The sequence below is a fragment of the Apium graveolens genome, chromosome 11 (genome assembly GCF_009905375.1).
Source record: "Apium graveolens cultivar Ventura chromosome 11, ASM990537v1, whole genome shotgun sequence".
Lineage (NCBI taxonomy): Eukaryota > Viridiplantae > Streptophyta > Magnoliopsida > Apiales > Apiaceae > Apium > Apium graveolens.
Window position 1 is genome coordinate 177,286,786 of NC_133657.1, and position 15,314 is coordinate 177,302,099.

Sequence of the window (15,314 nt, forward strand, 5' to 3'; positions counted from 1 at the left end):
ATAGACTCTCTCCTCTGATTGAGTTGCTAACTCACACCGTTATATAAACTTTTCTACATTCTTTTGACTCTACTCTTAACCTAAATCAGGGACTCAAACCTGTGGCTCTGATACTAACTGTGACGGCCTCAACCCTGGGATCAGGAGTTGATGTCATCAACAACAATAACAACCAACATAATATAATCCACTTTAATGATAAAACATAAACACGACCCCTTTTTACCAAGAACTTTTCCAGGTTTAAGTATGACTTAGGTTACAGTTATTATAAAACCAACTTATTACAAACAATCTTGACAATACTATCTTAATACAACAACTCAACATACCGTCTTTGGGATGACACAACTACCTCAGAGGAGCTTGATACGAAAGGAACTGGAACCCTGCCCTGACTACACACAAGAGTCTCCAAGGCATCTGTAATACATATATACAAAACATTCTGCAAGGGTGAGAAATCAATTGCTCAGCTGTACCACTATATGAATAACAAGTAAAACAATTTATGATAAGGCGGTTATAGGAACAAAATTCATAACTTGTTAGAAAACAAGTAAAACATGTATAAACTGGATATCAACACTAGCATGCCCTGTAAAACAATATCATCAGTCGTGTGCTGTGTATAAATACCAGAGTCCAATTTTAGCATGCTATTTTCATTTCCAAAACCACTGTTCCATTACAGGAACCACAAAACCATTTGTCCCGTTACGGGGATCACAAAACCATAATCAGATAAATATATTGGACAAATCCTAGGGACAACTGATTAGTCAATCCCACCACAAACCTGTTCCGGAACTCAAAGACTAGCTAGGTCTCTGTCACGTTGGACTCAGCGATTTAAATAGGGCGCGCAACTGACTTAGCCTCTTACGCAAACCCGCGAGGCCGTTACGGGCCTCTTACACAACCATCCAATAAATACCTATACCAGACATCTAGCAAGGTAGGGTTGTTAAAATATTTTTATCATAATTTGCAAGTAGGTTCACACAATATTTATTTATAATTATATAAGTATATACGCTCGACCGATCTTCTCGATAATTTACAGGATACGCTCCCTAATTTTCGAATTTAATTTTTCGAAAATTGGGCAGCGTCTCCTCTGTTTATCGGCCTACCCGTCGAACCATAAATCGACGTCAAATCACAACCAACAACCAATCGATCACTGTCCAAACCAATCACGCAATCCAAATAATCCCGATAATAAATATTTAACTACTATTTTTATTTTGAGAATTATAATATAAAATTTATAAATTTATTATTTATTTGTATTATATTACGACTCAGAATATTTATCACGGTCCACCATCAGCGCGCTGAGGCTCATCGCCGACGGTGGAAAATTTTATTGGTGCCTGATATTATTCGGGTTTCCAAATAAATTTCACCGATTATTCACAATATTCCCGCACAATTCATATTAATATCACGAATTTTAATCAACAATTTCCTGAAATAAAAAGGAAATCAGATTAAAATTATAGAAGTAACCAACTGCAACACAGAACAACAATAAACACACACGCATAACAAATATATGCATACAGGCTGCCTCGCCGGCCGAAACCGGCGGCAACCGGAGAACAGAGGAACAAGTGGCACCCAAGGCACAACAAGCACACACCACTCAATTGAGGGTACACATATACATACAGATACATATACATATTAACCCATCAAGCAAAAACCGGAATCACACAAAGCAAGCAACCGGAGCAACGGCCGGAAACTCACCGGAGAACAGCGGCCAGAAAGGAAATACGGTGGAGAAAGAAAATAAAGGGAGGAGGAGTTACAGAGAGAGAGGAGAGAGATGAACTGCAGAGAGAGAAACAATATCTAGAGACTAAAAGAGAGACATGGAGATAAGACGGGAGGACTGTGAAATAGGGGGTTTGTTCTATTATTTTTTTTCCAACCAGTAATTGACACACACAGAACAAATTGCTGAGGACTAAACACGTGTCCTTTCCCTTATTTTGACAACCTATTTTATCCCGTTTCTATAATTTAACAAATAATGGCGCGAATAAAATAATCCAAAAAATTACCAAAGAAATTTTAAAATTTTCGAAATAAATAAAAACTAATCAAATAAAATTTTTAAAATTTTTAAACCATTTTTGAAACGCGACTTATACCCGTATTTAACGATTTAATGAACAAATGTGCGGGTAAAATTAATCCCAACAATTCCCAAAATAATTTTAAAATTCTCAAAATATTTCAAACTTAATAAAATACGATATTCATAATTTTTAAAACTTTTCTTTATTTAATATCAAATTTAACAATAATTATACCAATTAAATCACACAGGATTAATAAATAAATAAAATAATTATTCATAATTTCTAAAAATCTCTAAAAATACATATTAAAATTATAAAACACTCAAAATAATTTTTGAAATAATTTCTAATCTTATAAAAATAAAACTGCAATTAAAGCACTAATAATTATTCAATTTAACCACAAAACACAATAGTGATAACTAAAATCACTTACTGTGAAGTAATACAACACATACAATCCATAATGGGTACAACACATAGCTGACAACAGTAATGCATTTTTATTTACTCAATTATTCAATAATTCTTTATCTATATAATAGCAGAACACGGGGTAAAAAATCGTGAGTCATTTTAATCCCGATAAAAAGACAATTTTACCCCTCTCTATTTGTCCTCTATTTGTCTATATTCTAGCCATCACTGTCTGAACAGGCCACCGCTGTCTGAACAAGCTACAAAGAATTCAAAGCTGTCCAAAAAGGAGGTTGATAATACATAGGATCGAAGGCGGGCCAAGCCGTAATTCTATCCTTGGGGTTGGGGACTGAAAAGGTGCGGGTCAATCATCATCGCTTAGAGTTTTGGGAATCGGGGTTTTGTAGATTAGGGATTGGGGGTTTGGACTGGTGGGTTTGCTTGGTTATATGGATCATGCTGGTGTGTTAGGTAATTGATGAGTTTGGTAATTTCAGTGTGGTTAGTTGTATACCTGTATGCTTATATTATTACATTGTGTTAGTAGGTGTGTGTAGTTTAAATGGGTTTTACAGTTGCTTGATGTAAGTAAACATTTAGATTAGGTACTTTAACTTGGTATTTGCTGAAATTTGAAATTTGAGAAGTGATGTGCTAGCTTGGTACATATACCAGCTTTGGCCTGTTTCAGTAAATATGAACCATTGAAGGATAAAAATGCTCTCTGTGCCAAAGACCTCTAGGTTCAGCTGTATTACCCTTCCTCCCTTTTTAGTATAGATACAGGCATGGATGGGTTTAGGCAGTCTATTATATTAAACTGATATACACATTAGTTTTTTTTTGTGATGTAAGTATGTTTAAGGTATAAATTACTTTGCATCCTTGTAAATAGGAACTTAAAAGCTTTGTTTCTCTTCCTGATAGGGGCTTGGAAATTATACAAATAATATCCTCTATCCCATAAATAATGTTTCCGGGGATTCAAATCTCGACAAAAATGGAGTTGTGAATAATTTTTTTCAAATAGGTTTTATTGGCATCACCCTGTGAAACATTCCCAATAAACTTGATGTCCATGGGACGGTATCAGAGAATTAACATATTGAAATCATGATTAACCTAATAATTTTAATAAATTTTATTATAAAATTATAAGTGTGAGTTGAATTAATAGAAATTTTATGTAAATCGTGATTAATCTCTAAAAATTAATGATAGTTGTCCAGATTATTTTACAAATCTGGTCTCCTCATTAAATTGTTTGAGCCGTGCACTTTTAACATGGTTCCCTCATTTAATTGTTTGGGCCGGGAACTTTCTTAATCACATGTTAAATGCTGGTTTGAGGGTGTAGAATCTATCATTATAGTATCAATTCATGTAGTGGCCTGGCCGCCGGGATAATATTATGAATAAAGCGCAGATACAAACAACGTAATTGACCACTAAGATTTGTCGGCTTAAGCTTAGGTATGCAAGTTCCTATCTCTCCCAAACACTCTCCCAATATGCGGTCCTTTAAATTAGCTTCCCCAAAATGATCAATAAATATTTAATTTATGCATTCCTGTTCAAACGGTAACCCTGCAATATGGGTCTGGGATTAGAAATAAACACATTCTTAATTATTTGAAATTAGAGGGTGGGAAGCAAAGTAACTAAAATTTGGCCAAACCTGCAGGGAATTATATGCCTAATAATTCTTGATCGACTTTGTGTTAACATGCAATTAACAAGTTGGGAAGTGTTTGTCTGATGGGTTCGCTGTTTGAGTAGTTTAGATATCGGAAACTATTGTAATGCAGAGCTTAGTTTTTCAGGATGTAGCACAACTAAAAAACCTGCATGACTATATGGTTGTTTTGCTGATACATGCAGGTCATTATATAGATTCAATTCAAGCACATAAAATGTCTAGATAAATTGTCTAAAATCGTAACCGTACTTTGATTCTAGGCGCGACCGTTATTTAGACCAATTTTTGGGAGCTGTGCTAAAGGATCGGCTCAGCCTTTGTATACTATGTACAACTAGATGATAATCTTGTAAGCTAATTTGGTTATAGTATGTGAAGCCAGGAAGAAATATAATTAAATTTTATAGTTTGTGGGATGAAATTTTTTATATGCTGATGAACATTTACCCATGTTATTAGTATAGTATCTGGAAACAATAGTAAGTCCAACTTTGATAGCATAACCACTTATATATATACTTGCATTGCTGCTATAGCTTTTACAGTCAAACCTCAAGTTGGAAGGGACCAGGAAGTCAATTGCTAACATGGGAGCAGTTCTACTCAGGAAGCTTATGTTTTGGATGTAAATGTTTAAACATTCACATCCAGCTGTTTGTTGAATTTCGCATCCAAATACTTCGTAGAAAAGTGAGGCATAATAATAATAAGGCGATAGTGTAGTGTTCAACATTGATGTTAAATTAAAAATAAAAATTAAAACTGTAAATATAATTACATATTTTTAATGAAATTGTCAAATTTAAAACTACAAAACTCTAAATGCAACTAATAAGATCGAGAACTTAAATAGGGCCCCATGCTCGCAAACTCGGTAAAAATTTGTTACAAAGCTCGATAAACTATAAAACTCGTTTACACACTCGATAAACTCGGGGGCTTGATCTTAAATTGTATGCTTAGTGAGTCGAGTATAGCAAGTCTTGAGTGCACATGGCAGCATTATATGGGGTTTCTTATTTCCTTTGTATGTTTATGTAGCCTGGCCCTCCCACATGATTTACAAATTTAACCTTCAATCAATTCAGAATTGTAATATCGAAAAACCAAATCAAATTGGTCGCACAATAGGGGCATTCAAACATCCTTTCTGCGCAGATTGTTAGGGTAGAGGCAGGATTACAACTAAATGTGCAAGTTATTGAAACCGTTTATGTCAGCACTTGATAGGTAAAGACGATATGGGCCCGGCTAAAAAAAGGGGTCATCCTCAGATTGCGGTGACTGAAGATGTTTTGGAAAGATGGAGGTTAGCAATGCAAAGATATAATGTACGCCGTTCAAAGAGTGAGTTATAATAAAAGTTTTGTAATTTGTATTTTTTAACAAGTACCTGCAAATTCACAGTTATATGCATTTCTAATATTTTCGCAGAATAAATACAGGCTTATTCGATGTTGTTAGTTGCTGCGCATAATGTTAAAACACATAGTGGGTTCCCTTCGCTTAAATTTTGTCCCCCAAATTTAAATATAGATTAGCTTTCATAACACTATACCCCAAGACTTAAATAAAAAGGTTTTAATTACTATAAATATGATTTTATGCATTTATTTTTTGTAATTTCTGTGACTGAAAGCAGGGGAAGGCCCTTCTAGAAAAAGAGGCAGGTCCAAGGGCGTGATAGACGAAGCTGTATTGAATTCGCAGAGCCTATCATTGCCAAGGCTTTAAACCTGCCCAATAATGAGTGAGCGCATCCAATATTATATGCATAAAACTCGTGATTCTGCATTTCCATAAATTTCTTCTTCCATGTGCCTCCTTTTGCAGGTATCATTGCTAGCGATGCTGAGTGTACACAGACAGGTACAGTTAATCTAATTCCATGTGAAATCTAAGCACAAGGTATCCTCCATGTATTACATTTCTTAATGTAGTCATTAAGTTCCGGTAAATTTTAATAAATTATGAGGTCTCCATTCTGTGCATCCACGTACCCGTGTCTGGCTTGTGTTGCAAATTTACCAAGTTTCAAGGGAAAGGAAAAATATAATAATTCTATTGTTCATGGTTTGCATATTAGTATAAGCTCCATAATATACATTTTAGAAAACTACAGTGGCATGTACAATGTAAGCACCATTTATGAAATTTATTATTGCACATACACATCAAATAAATAAAAGAAAAAAATTTACACTCGATAACTACCTTAACAAAGATAAAGTATGGCACATCGGAAATATAATATTGTGTGGGTTTGAGGTTTTCCGTATCCTGCTATTCAGAACATTATGAATGAGTCCTTTAATAAATCCAGATTTAAGACTTTAAGTTCTGCTATCTCATCTGCTCCAATCTTTTGTGGGCATATTAACATGATATTAAGCTGCATTAATTACCGGACCTAAGTCGATTATTAAGAGCATGGATTAATACCCGACCAATATAAATGAGCCAAGTTATGTTCAATTGTTCTCATAAATTCCTATGTCCAACAATTTATTTCTACAGAGAATAATGTGTCTGAGGCCTCTCACACAGATGCTGCATGGCCCCTCATTCCACCTACAAGCTCAACGCAAGGTAGCATCCATTCATTAATTTTTTATATGCACATTTACATCTTGATCCTTAGACTTTTTGTTTGTGGCTGTTTTAAATTTCATCCAGAAAACCAAAAATTGAGCGTAGTTCCAGGCAGGATGTAGTAATTCGCACAAAAAACGTAGATATAAACTAGACCTTTACACCTGCATTTTCTAACAATTGCCTGCACATTGTCCATCAAATGTTTATTCCTATTGGATTTACTAAATCCTAACATGATTCCACTTTTATGATTTAGTGTGCCAATTCTACACATTACTATTTTATATTTTTTATGCCCAAATATAGGGTAATGCTATTAGTTATTCGACATAACATTATATACTATAGATAGTAGCCTTTGTTTGTTATTGATTTATCATTATAACACCATTTTAAAGATATATATTTCCATATATTGTTGATCAAATTGTTGCAACCAGATGAGGAGCCTGCAGAAGGTGGAAAGGGGAACAAAGACCCCAACTCAGCAAGTGGCGGAGGAACAAACCAAGGTATTACTGTTTCTGTGCACCTTCTTCCGTATGCATTAATTATTACTCTGCCGAATGGCTTCACTGAGATTCTCATGCAAACGTTGTCCAACTCTGTAAAATATTCTCTAAATATCTTTGCTCCCAAATTATAGTTAATTCGCGGATATGCCTCCCACTAAAAATAAATAGGTATGATGCCTTTTTCCATGCTTATGTGTTAGTCTTCCATACTTCGCGGAATCACGGAGAATGTGCTTGTGACGCCCTCAATCTCGAGGTTAGGAAATGAGGACTCACACACCTCTAATCTAATAATTAAATATGCATAAACCCCGATTAAACTACTACCAGGATCAACAGGATAAAGTTTGAGACAAGATTACAACTACCAATCACAAAATATAACTTACAAACCCAAATTATTATTAAATAAACAATATTGATTCCGGCTGGGAACCGACATATAACCCATTGTATCTTTAAACGCTTCTTTCTAGGCGCGAGCTTACTCATAATTACCACTACCTGCTCTGGCAACCGGAAGCTCTCAACACGGTAGGGACCACCAGGTACGCTCTTACGACCAGTGCGCCTAAGCCTGTCCATCTTTTTGCTTAACTGCCATGGTTAGATTAAACAAAACAAATGAGTATAAAACTCAGCAAGTAACTATGTAGCAGTTCTACAATATCAAATCACAATATGCTTTACAAAACTCAGAGCATTCTACTTTATTTGATCTAGGTGGCAGATTTCCATCTTTTGGGGTAAGGAAAGGTTTTGAAGGATAATGTGGGGCTTTCCAAGGAACAAGGCTCAAAGCAGGACGAAAGCCGACATTCATCACATAATCAACAGTATTATGATCAACAATATTTCAATATATGGAATCAATCATATGATCAACAAATTTAAGTATCAGGGTTCTCGAGCTTTAAGCTTCACAATAACATAATCAACTCTTTTTTAAAGCAGTATAAACCATTTCCATTTTCAAGAATCAATTTACTGAACAGAAAGTTTCAGTTCCTTTTTTTTAAAAAAAAAATCAATTAAAACCCTTGATTGGATCAATTTATCTTTCCATTTCATTATATACGGGTGATCAGCCCGTATCGACCTCCATTCCGGTCTTTAAGGTACCAATCGACATAATTTCAGCCTTAAGTTGGACTAGCCCCGCTAGCCTCTTACCATGACTGGACTAGTCCCACTAGCCTCTTACGTCCCAATCCAATCCATCAGGAATTCATTTGGAAAACCTTGAGTTGGAAAAACAAATAGGTTTTCTAAAATTCATTTTATCATTACCAAGCATTTGAAATCATTTGGACTTTTTCAAGTCGAAACTCATTCTTAATTCAGATTTTAAGGAAACAAAGTTCAGGGAGTAATTCAAAGATACGCAAGGAACAATTCATAAGAATTCTGTATCAGGGATAACAAAGCACTTAAGTTAGAAGCATCAACATTTGTTTAGGGATCAATAGGGTGATCAGGAAGAACAGGGTATCATTAGACAGGGTTAAGAAGGATAATAAGTGGGTTCAATATATTTCATGGCTCAATACATAATTTGAACATGAAGGACATATTATCAAAGGGTGGAATCAATAAGCTTATCAATAACAAATTATCAAGAACAAGGGTACTTCAAATCAATATCAGGGTTTCATAATTAAACAGTTCAATACTCTACATGGTATGAACAACATTCTCTTTATAACCATTTACACAAGTAATCAGAGTTACTTGCCTGGATTTGCTTTCCTGAAGGTTGAACTACTGCCACCTAGTAAACCCTTTCCTTTCCTAGCCTGAATGCCCTCACGCTCCGAATCTACAATAAAACCAAACCTTAATCAGATTCTCAACTCTCGTTCTCGGAACGATCACTCTATACGATAACTCGATTATATCCTTGACTCGAGTATACGAATATAGCTTATACACATAAGGACATAGCACATAGCATATAGCATAATCCCTTTCTCGCAACTTTTATATCCTTAACAACCAAAGCGTACTTGCTTAACCTTGGCTATTTTCAATCACACTAACATAACTTTTTTTACTACCATAGCTATCACTTATAGCTCTTAATATCGAACAATTAAATTTTCTTTTTCTTTTATTCTTTAATTCGAACCATACATACAAAACACAACCATATATATTCAATTTTAATCTCATATAATCATGCACAACTAATGCAAATCACAAGAGTCATTTACTCAATTAACCTCATCCTTTTTAATAAAAAATCTGAATCACAAACACATTAAGAGTCAAAATCAACAACTTCTTTTAATCATCAAAAGTCGAACATAAACACTACCCCATCTTTATCATGCAATCAAGTTCTCACTAGCCATTAATATAATTGACAAAAAACCAACTTAATTCCTCTTTTATTCCTTAGAACCCATTCGGGTTTTCCATAAATCAAACATGCAAGAATGGATTTTGACATGCAAGGTTATATATCACATTTCCCACTTGTTTTAGTCCTTAACTAGATCATTCCATTCACTTAAACACCAAAACCAAGCATTACCTAGTCACTTTAGCTCTAATCAATTCATTCAATCAACAAGCATCCACTTAATCACCAAATTATCCCCTTTTAAGTTTATTTTCCATTCGGCAAGAACATGATTTACAACTCAAGGACTAAACATTGACATGCACCACTTGATCTTCCTTAAAACTAACATGCAATCACTCTTTAGGCTATATAAGCTTAGTGTTCACCAAGATCAACTTACAAAAATCAAATTCCTCTTTTAATTAGCATATAGCCGAATTAAAAACTCACATGCAAACCTTAATTTTTGATTTTCTAAGCAACAATCATTTACACACATCCATTTACTTCCTAAAACAATCAATGGAATCATTTTATCAATCACATATTCGAGTTTCAACACAAAAAAAACAAAACCCTTCTTCAAGCTTTCAAGAAACCATAACATGCAAAGCTAAAATCAAATTATCATATCATAGAAACTCCACTGGCTCTCCTTTGGATCATGGCCGGTGGTGGTCGAACTTGAGAGAGCCCATAACGGGTCTCCTCTCGAGTTTATGACCCCAAAAGTGCTTGAATTCACTCTCATGGTTTTGCATCAAGAAATCGTTTTCCTTGAACACTACCATAGTGATTAACCAACAAAACTTCTATAAACACTTACATGCAAATAGGAATCGAAGAGTATATCAAAAATAAAGTCTAAAGGTAGCAATATCTTTGAGTTTGGATGAGATTTGAGGGTTGCATGCAAGTGAAGGAGATGAGAGATGGAGAGAGCCGAGAGAGAGAGTGAGAGTGTTCGAGAGAGAAAGAAAAGAGAAGGGTAAGTGAGTGCACGGGAGGAAAAGAAAAAAAAGGGGAAAGGGAAGTGGGTTTATATACCACTAAAAACAAGGGCAAACTTGTAATTTACTAATTCCGTTTTATGCTCATTGTCCCTTTTCTTTTTACTCAAATGCAACAAAATTTAAATATAAAATATATCTCTCTCGGAAAGTCGAGAATTATTAAAAATGATAATTTTAATACGTAGGCCTCGAAATTAGCTTTTTAACCATTACCCATAATAGATTTTTGAGCAAACGGTTGATTTTATATGAATTTCGCAAGCTTGCTTTAATAATAACATTTCCACATAAAATCAATTTAAAAATGCAAAGACCATCAAATAAATTCACTCATCATTTTTAAAAAGTCTCTAGGACCACTATGAAGATAACAGAACAAATCCCATGTTTTTATCTTACTCGAATGATTTTATAAAAATGCGCGAAGGTTAATTAAACCTTTATTTAAGTCACATAATCCCTTTAAAATTCATAAAATTATCACAGAACACATAGTCATGCATACAGACAACAATCTCACATATATAATCACGTAACGACTCAGGTCTGTCATAGAATTTATCCTTATTTAATCTTTATCCTCTTTTACGCGTACCGGGTCACGTTCAGCCTGATGGCCCGACGCTCAGCATTTCGATTACGCTTCTCATTATCATTATCAATTGATACATCACTTAGGATGAAATACTTTATTTAAACATTCAGTTCATTCAATCACACATAATTTACATTTTATATTCTTTAACTCCCTATTAGGACGGGTTCCGTTCTACCTGACGGCCAGACACCACAGCTTAACTTCTAAGCTGACTCTTTCAATTGGAACGTTTTTTTATCCACGCTCCTATACTCTAATATACAGAAAAAACAATTAATCATCACTTAGTCACATAATTATAATCACATCACATAACACATACTTTATTGACTTAATTACGTCGCAAAATTCTCAGTCGTCACAATCTACCCTCCTTAAAAGGATTCTGTCCCCATAATCTAATCTAAGCAAATAGATGGGGATACTTTTCTTTCATTTCGATATCTAATTCCCAAGTCGATTCTTCGACTAATGGATTTCTCTATAACACTCTAACTAGAGGTACAAATTTATTTCTAAGCGTCCTTTCATTTCGATCCAAAATTCGCAATGGCTGTTCCACATAGGACAAATCTGGTTGGATTTCCACAGGTTCCAACTCGATCACATGGCTCGCATCAGCATTATACTTCTTTAGAAGGGAGACATGAAATACATTATGCAGATGTTGCATTTGCGGAGGTAGCGCCAATTCATACGCCACTTTCCCAACTCGTCACAATACTTCAAATGGTCCAATGTACCTAGGACTCAGCTTCCCTTTCTTTTCGAATCGGGTTAAACCTTTCCAAGGAGATATCTTTAACAAGACTTTGTCTCCAGATTCGAATTGCACATCTTTCCGTTCTTGATTTATGTACTTTACTTGGCGATCTTGAGCTGTAATTAATCTCTTTCGAATCGTTTCAACCTTTTCCTTCGTTTGCTGGACTAGCTCTGGGCCAATTAACTTGCGCTCAACAACTTCGTCCCAATAAGTAGGGGATCTAAACTTTCTTCCATACAACGCTTCATAAGGCGGCATGCCAATACTCACGTGATAACTATTGTTGTAGGAAAACTCAATTAAGGGCAAATGATCGTCCCAATTTCCTTTGAAATCTATTGCACAGGTTCGCAACATATCTTCAATTGTCTGAATCGTCCTTTCACTTTGTCCGTCTGTCTGCGGATGATATGCTGTACTCATTTTCAATTTAGCTCCCAAATGTTCATGGAATTGTTGCCAAAATCTCGAGTTAAATCTTGGATCTCTATCAGACACGATAGATACAGGAACTCCATGACGCATCACGATCTCATCCAGATATAATTTGACCAACTTTTCCAACAAAAACCTTTCATTTATTGGCAAGAAATGCGCTGACTTCGTCAACCGATCGATTACCACCCAAATCGCATCATGATTTGACTTGGTTTTAGGTAATCCTACCACAAAATCCATCGCTATATGTTCCCATTTCCATTCGGGTATGTCTAGTGGCTGAAGCAATCCACTTGGCCTTTGATGTTCCGCTTTGACTCTTTGGCACGTGTAACATTTACTTATCCATTCCGCAATTTCCTTTTTCATGTTGGGCCACCAATAACTTTCTTTTAAATCCTGGTACATCTTCGTACTCCCAGGGTAAATTGAAAATCTCGAGTTATGCGCTTCTTGCAAAATCTCGTGCTTTAGTTCCACAACATTAGGTATCCAAATACGTGAGTTAACACGGTATATCCCTTTACCATCCTTTTGAGCTTTAATTTCTTCTCCCGTCAACTTGTCCTTTTCACGATTCATCACTTGCTCTTGACAGCATCGAATCTTTTCCAGAATCTTGGGTTGAAATAACATTGCATATTGTTAGGTCACACACACTGTAGAGGGGGTGAATACAGTGTAAAATACAATCAAATCGAACTTTTAATATTTCAAGTAACAGAAAATAAACTTTATTGGAACAATAAACTCTGTTACAGTATGGAACTGTTACCTCTCAGTGATGAACAAATATCACGAGAGCTGCTAGGGTTACAATGAATAATCTCTTCGAATATGATAACACTTCTAGTGTAAACCCTATGTCTGTGTTTATATACTACACAGTTACAAGATAATCGCTAATTAATATGGAATATAATTCTCCTTCCTAAAATATATCAATCAGATATCTTTTCTTCCAAGTATTCCATTCTCACGGAACTCCTTCTTCATGCATGTCTCTTCTTATATTTATCTCGATCATCTTTCCTTTAATCAGCTACTATCCTTATCTGAACATACTCCAGCACTTAAGTTCTGATATCCATCTTCTGATGATTATCTCCTGATAATATAAGTACTGATATCCTTAAGTCCTGACTTCCAGTAAGTACTGATTTATCCTGTTTAAGTAAGATCTGAAAACTAAACATAAATCATATTAGCCATGACATTATCAAATATATCTAACAATCTCCCCCAACTTGTAAATTAGCATAATATACAAGTTTAACAGATATTTGATGATGTCCAAAACATTAAGTACACGTGCATGAGAATTAGACTAGATAACTACAACTTACAGTCCTTAAAGCTTTACCAATTTTTAACTTCTGATAAAAACTTCAGTATGTACAAATATCAGAATTTAAGCAGTTGTAGATCTTGACTTGGCTTCACTTTCTGATCTCTCTGATGTCAGGAGTTGTTCTGAGATAGTTCTTCAACAAACATCTCTCAGCATATCTAAGTTCATCAATCATTCTCCTTTTAGCATCTTTAAGCTCTGCATTATCTTCACCAATTTGAAAGATTGCAGCCCTGAGATCATTAATCTTTGCTTTTCTTATATCCTGATCCAGTCTGATCAAATAAGCTTTATCAGACTCAAGATTGAATTCCACAGCCCTGTAACCCAGAAAGGTAGTTATAATCTTAGCAGTGTTGGGCTTCATTTCAACTATATCACCCTTGTGATCTCTGTACTTTGGAACATATGTGCTGTCAGACTTAACATAATAAAGCCTTTTCTGTCTCTGAATCTGATCCTTCAAATAGTTTGCAGCACTTCCTGTCAATCTGTCATCCACATGAAGTAAGAATAGTACATGCTCCAGTTCTTCAAAATACTTCAATGGAATGACATTTTGCCTTATATGATAAACCCTACCATCTGTCATAAAGTACAACAGGATGTGTTCTTTCAAATAGGTATGGTAAACCATTTGTACAGATTCCAGTAGATTCAATCTCTCAGAAGTTGCTCCAATACCTAGTTCACTTAAGGAAGTTGGATCATTGGCAGTGTTCTGTATTCTTCTTTCATCAGCACTTCCCAATCCAGTTTTATCTCTTGCTTCCTTTCCAGTAACTACTCTTGCTTCAAAACCACTTGCAGTAGTCTTCAAAGGTTGAGTCTGTTTTGCTTTAGTGAATCCTGGTAGAAGTTTCTTTGGTCTATCTTCTGATATCAAGTTAACTTGAGCTATGTCAGAGGTTACTTGCTTCTTTGGAATATCAGAACTTACTGTCTCTTGACTCTGAACAACTTGAGCCATGTCAGAGGTTGTTTTAAGAATTTTTCTTGAAGTCAGAGCAAGATCATCCTTTTCATCAGTAATTTCTTCATTCTCAGGAGGCACATAAACCTTGATAGGTTCACCAACCTTTTTTTTACCCTTGGATCTTGGATCTATCTGCGGTTGTGATTTAGCCAATGTTGCTTCAGTATATGTCCTTTCTTTTATCACAATGCCTTTGAGTTTTGGAAGTGTCTTTTTACCAGAAGCTTCAGATTTAGATGTGACTTTTTCTGATTTAAGTCTGACTTCTTCTTCCATTAAACTCTCCAAGTCCATTCCTGGATTTTCCTGAAGAAATAACTGTCTTGACATTTCTTCATCAAGATCTAAAAGTTCATCAGAACTTATCCTTTTACCAGCATCAGAACTTGTCATGTGACTTGTAATTTCAGCTTTTCTTGATGAGAAACCTCTACCTTGACTATGACCTCTACCCATTCCAGGGTTTCCTTGATCATCCTTTTCATCATCCTTCCCTTTCA

General features: G+C 35.2%; 1 protein-coding gene across 1 annotated transcript in view; it reads left to right on the forward strand.

Annotated features, from left to right (window-relative positions):
• The first annotated feature begins 2,768 nt into the window (after positions 1–2,768).
• Positions 2,769–15,314, forward strand: part of LOC141696181 (uncharacterized) — a 59,380-nt gene continuing 46,834 nt past the window's right edge. The window contains exons 1-5 of the mRNA XM_074500361.1: positions 2,769–5,546; positions 5,858–5,965; positions 6,049–6,084; positions 6,733–6,804; positions 7,251–7,322. Of these exons, the coding sequence (XP_074356462.1) occupies positions 5,962–5,965; positions 6,049–6,084; positions 6,733–6,804; positions 7,251–7,322 (184 nt within the window). The 5' untranslated portion in view covers positions 2,769–5,546; positions 5,858–5,961. The remainder of the gene's footprint in view (positions 5,547–5,857; positions 5,966–6,048; positions 6,085–6,732; positions 6,805–7,250; positions 7,323–15,314) is intronic.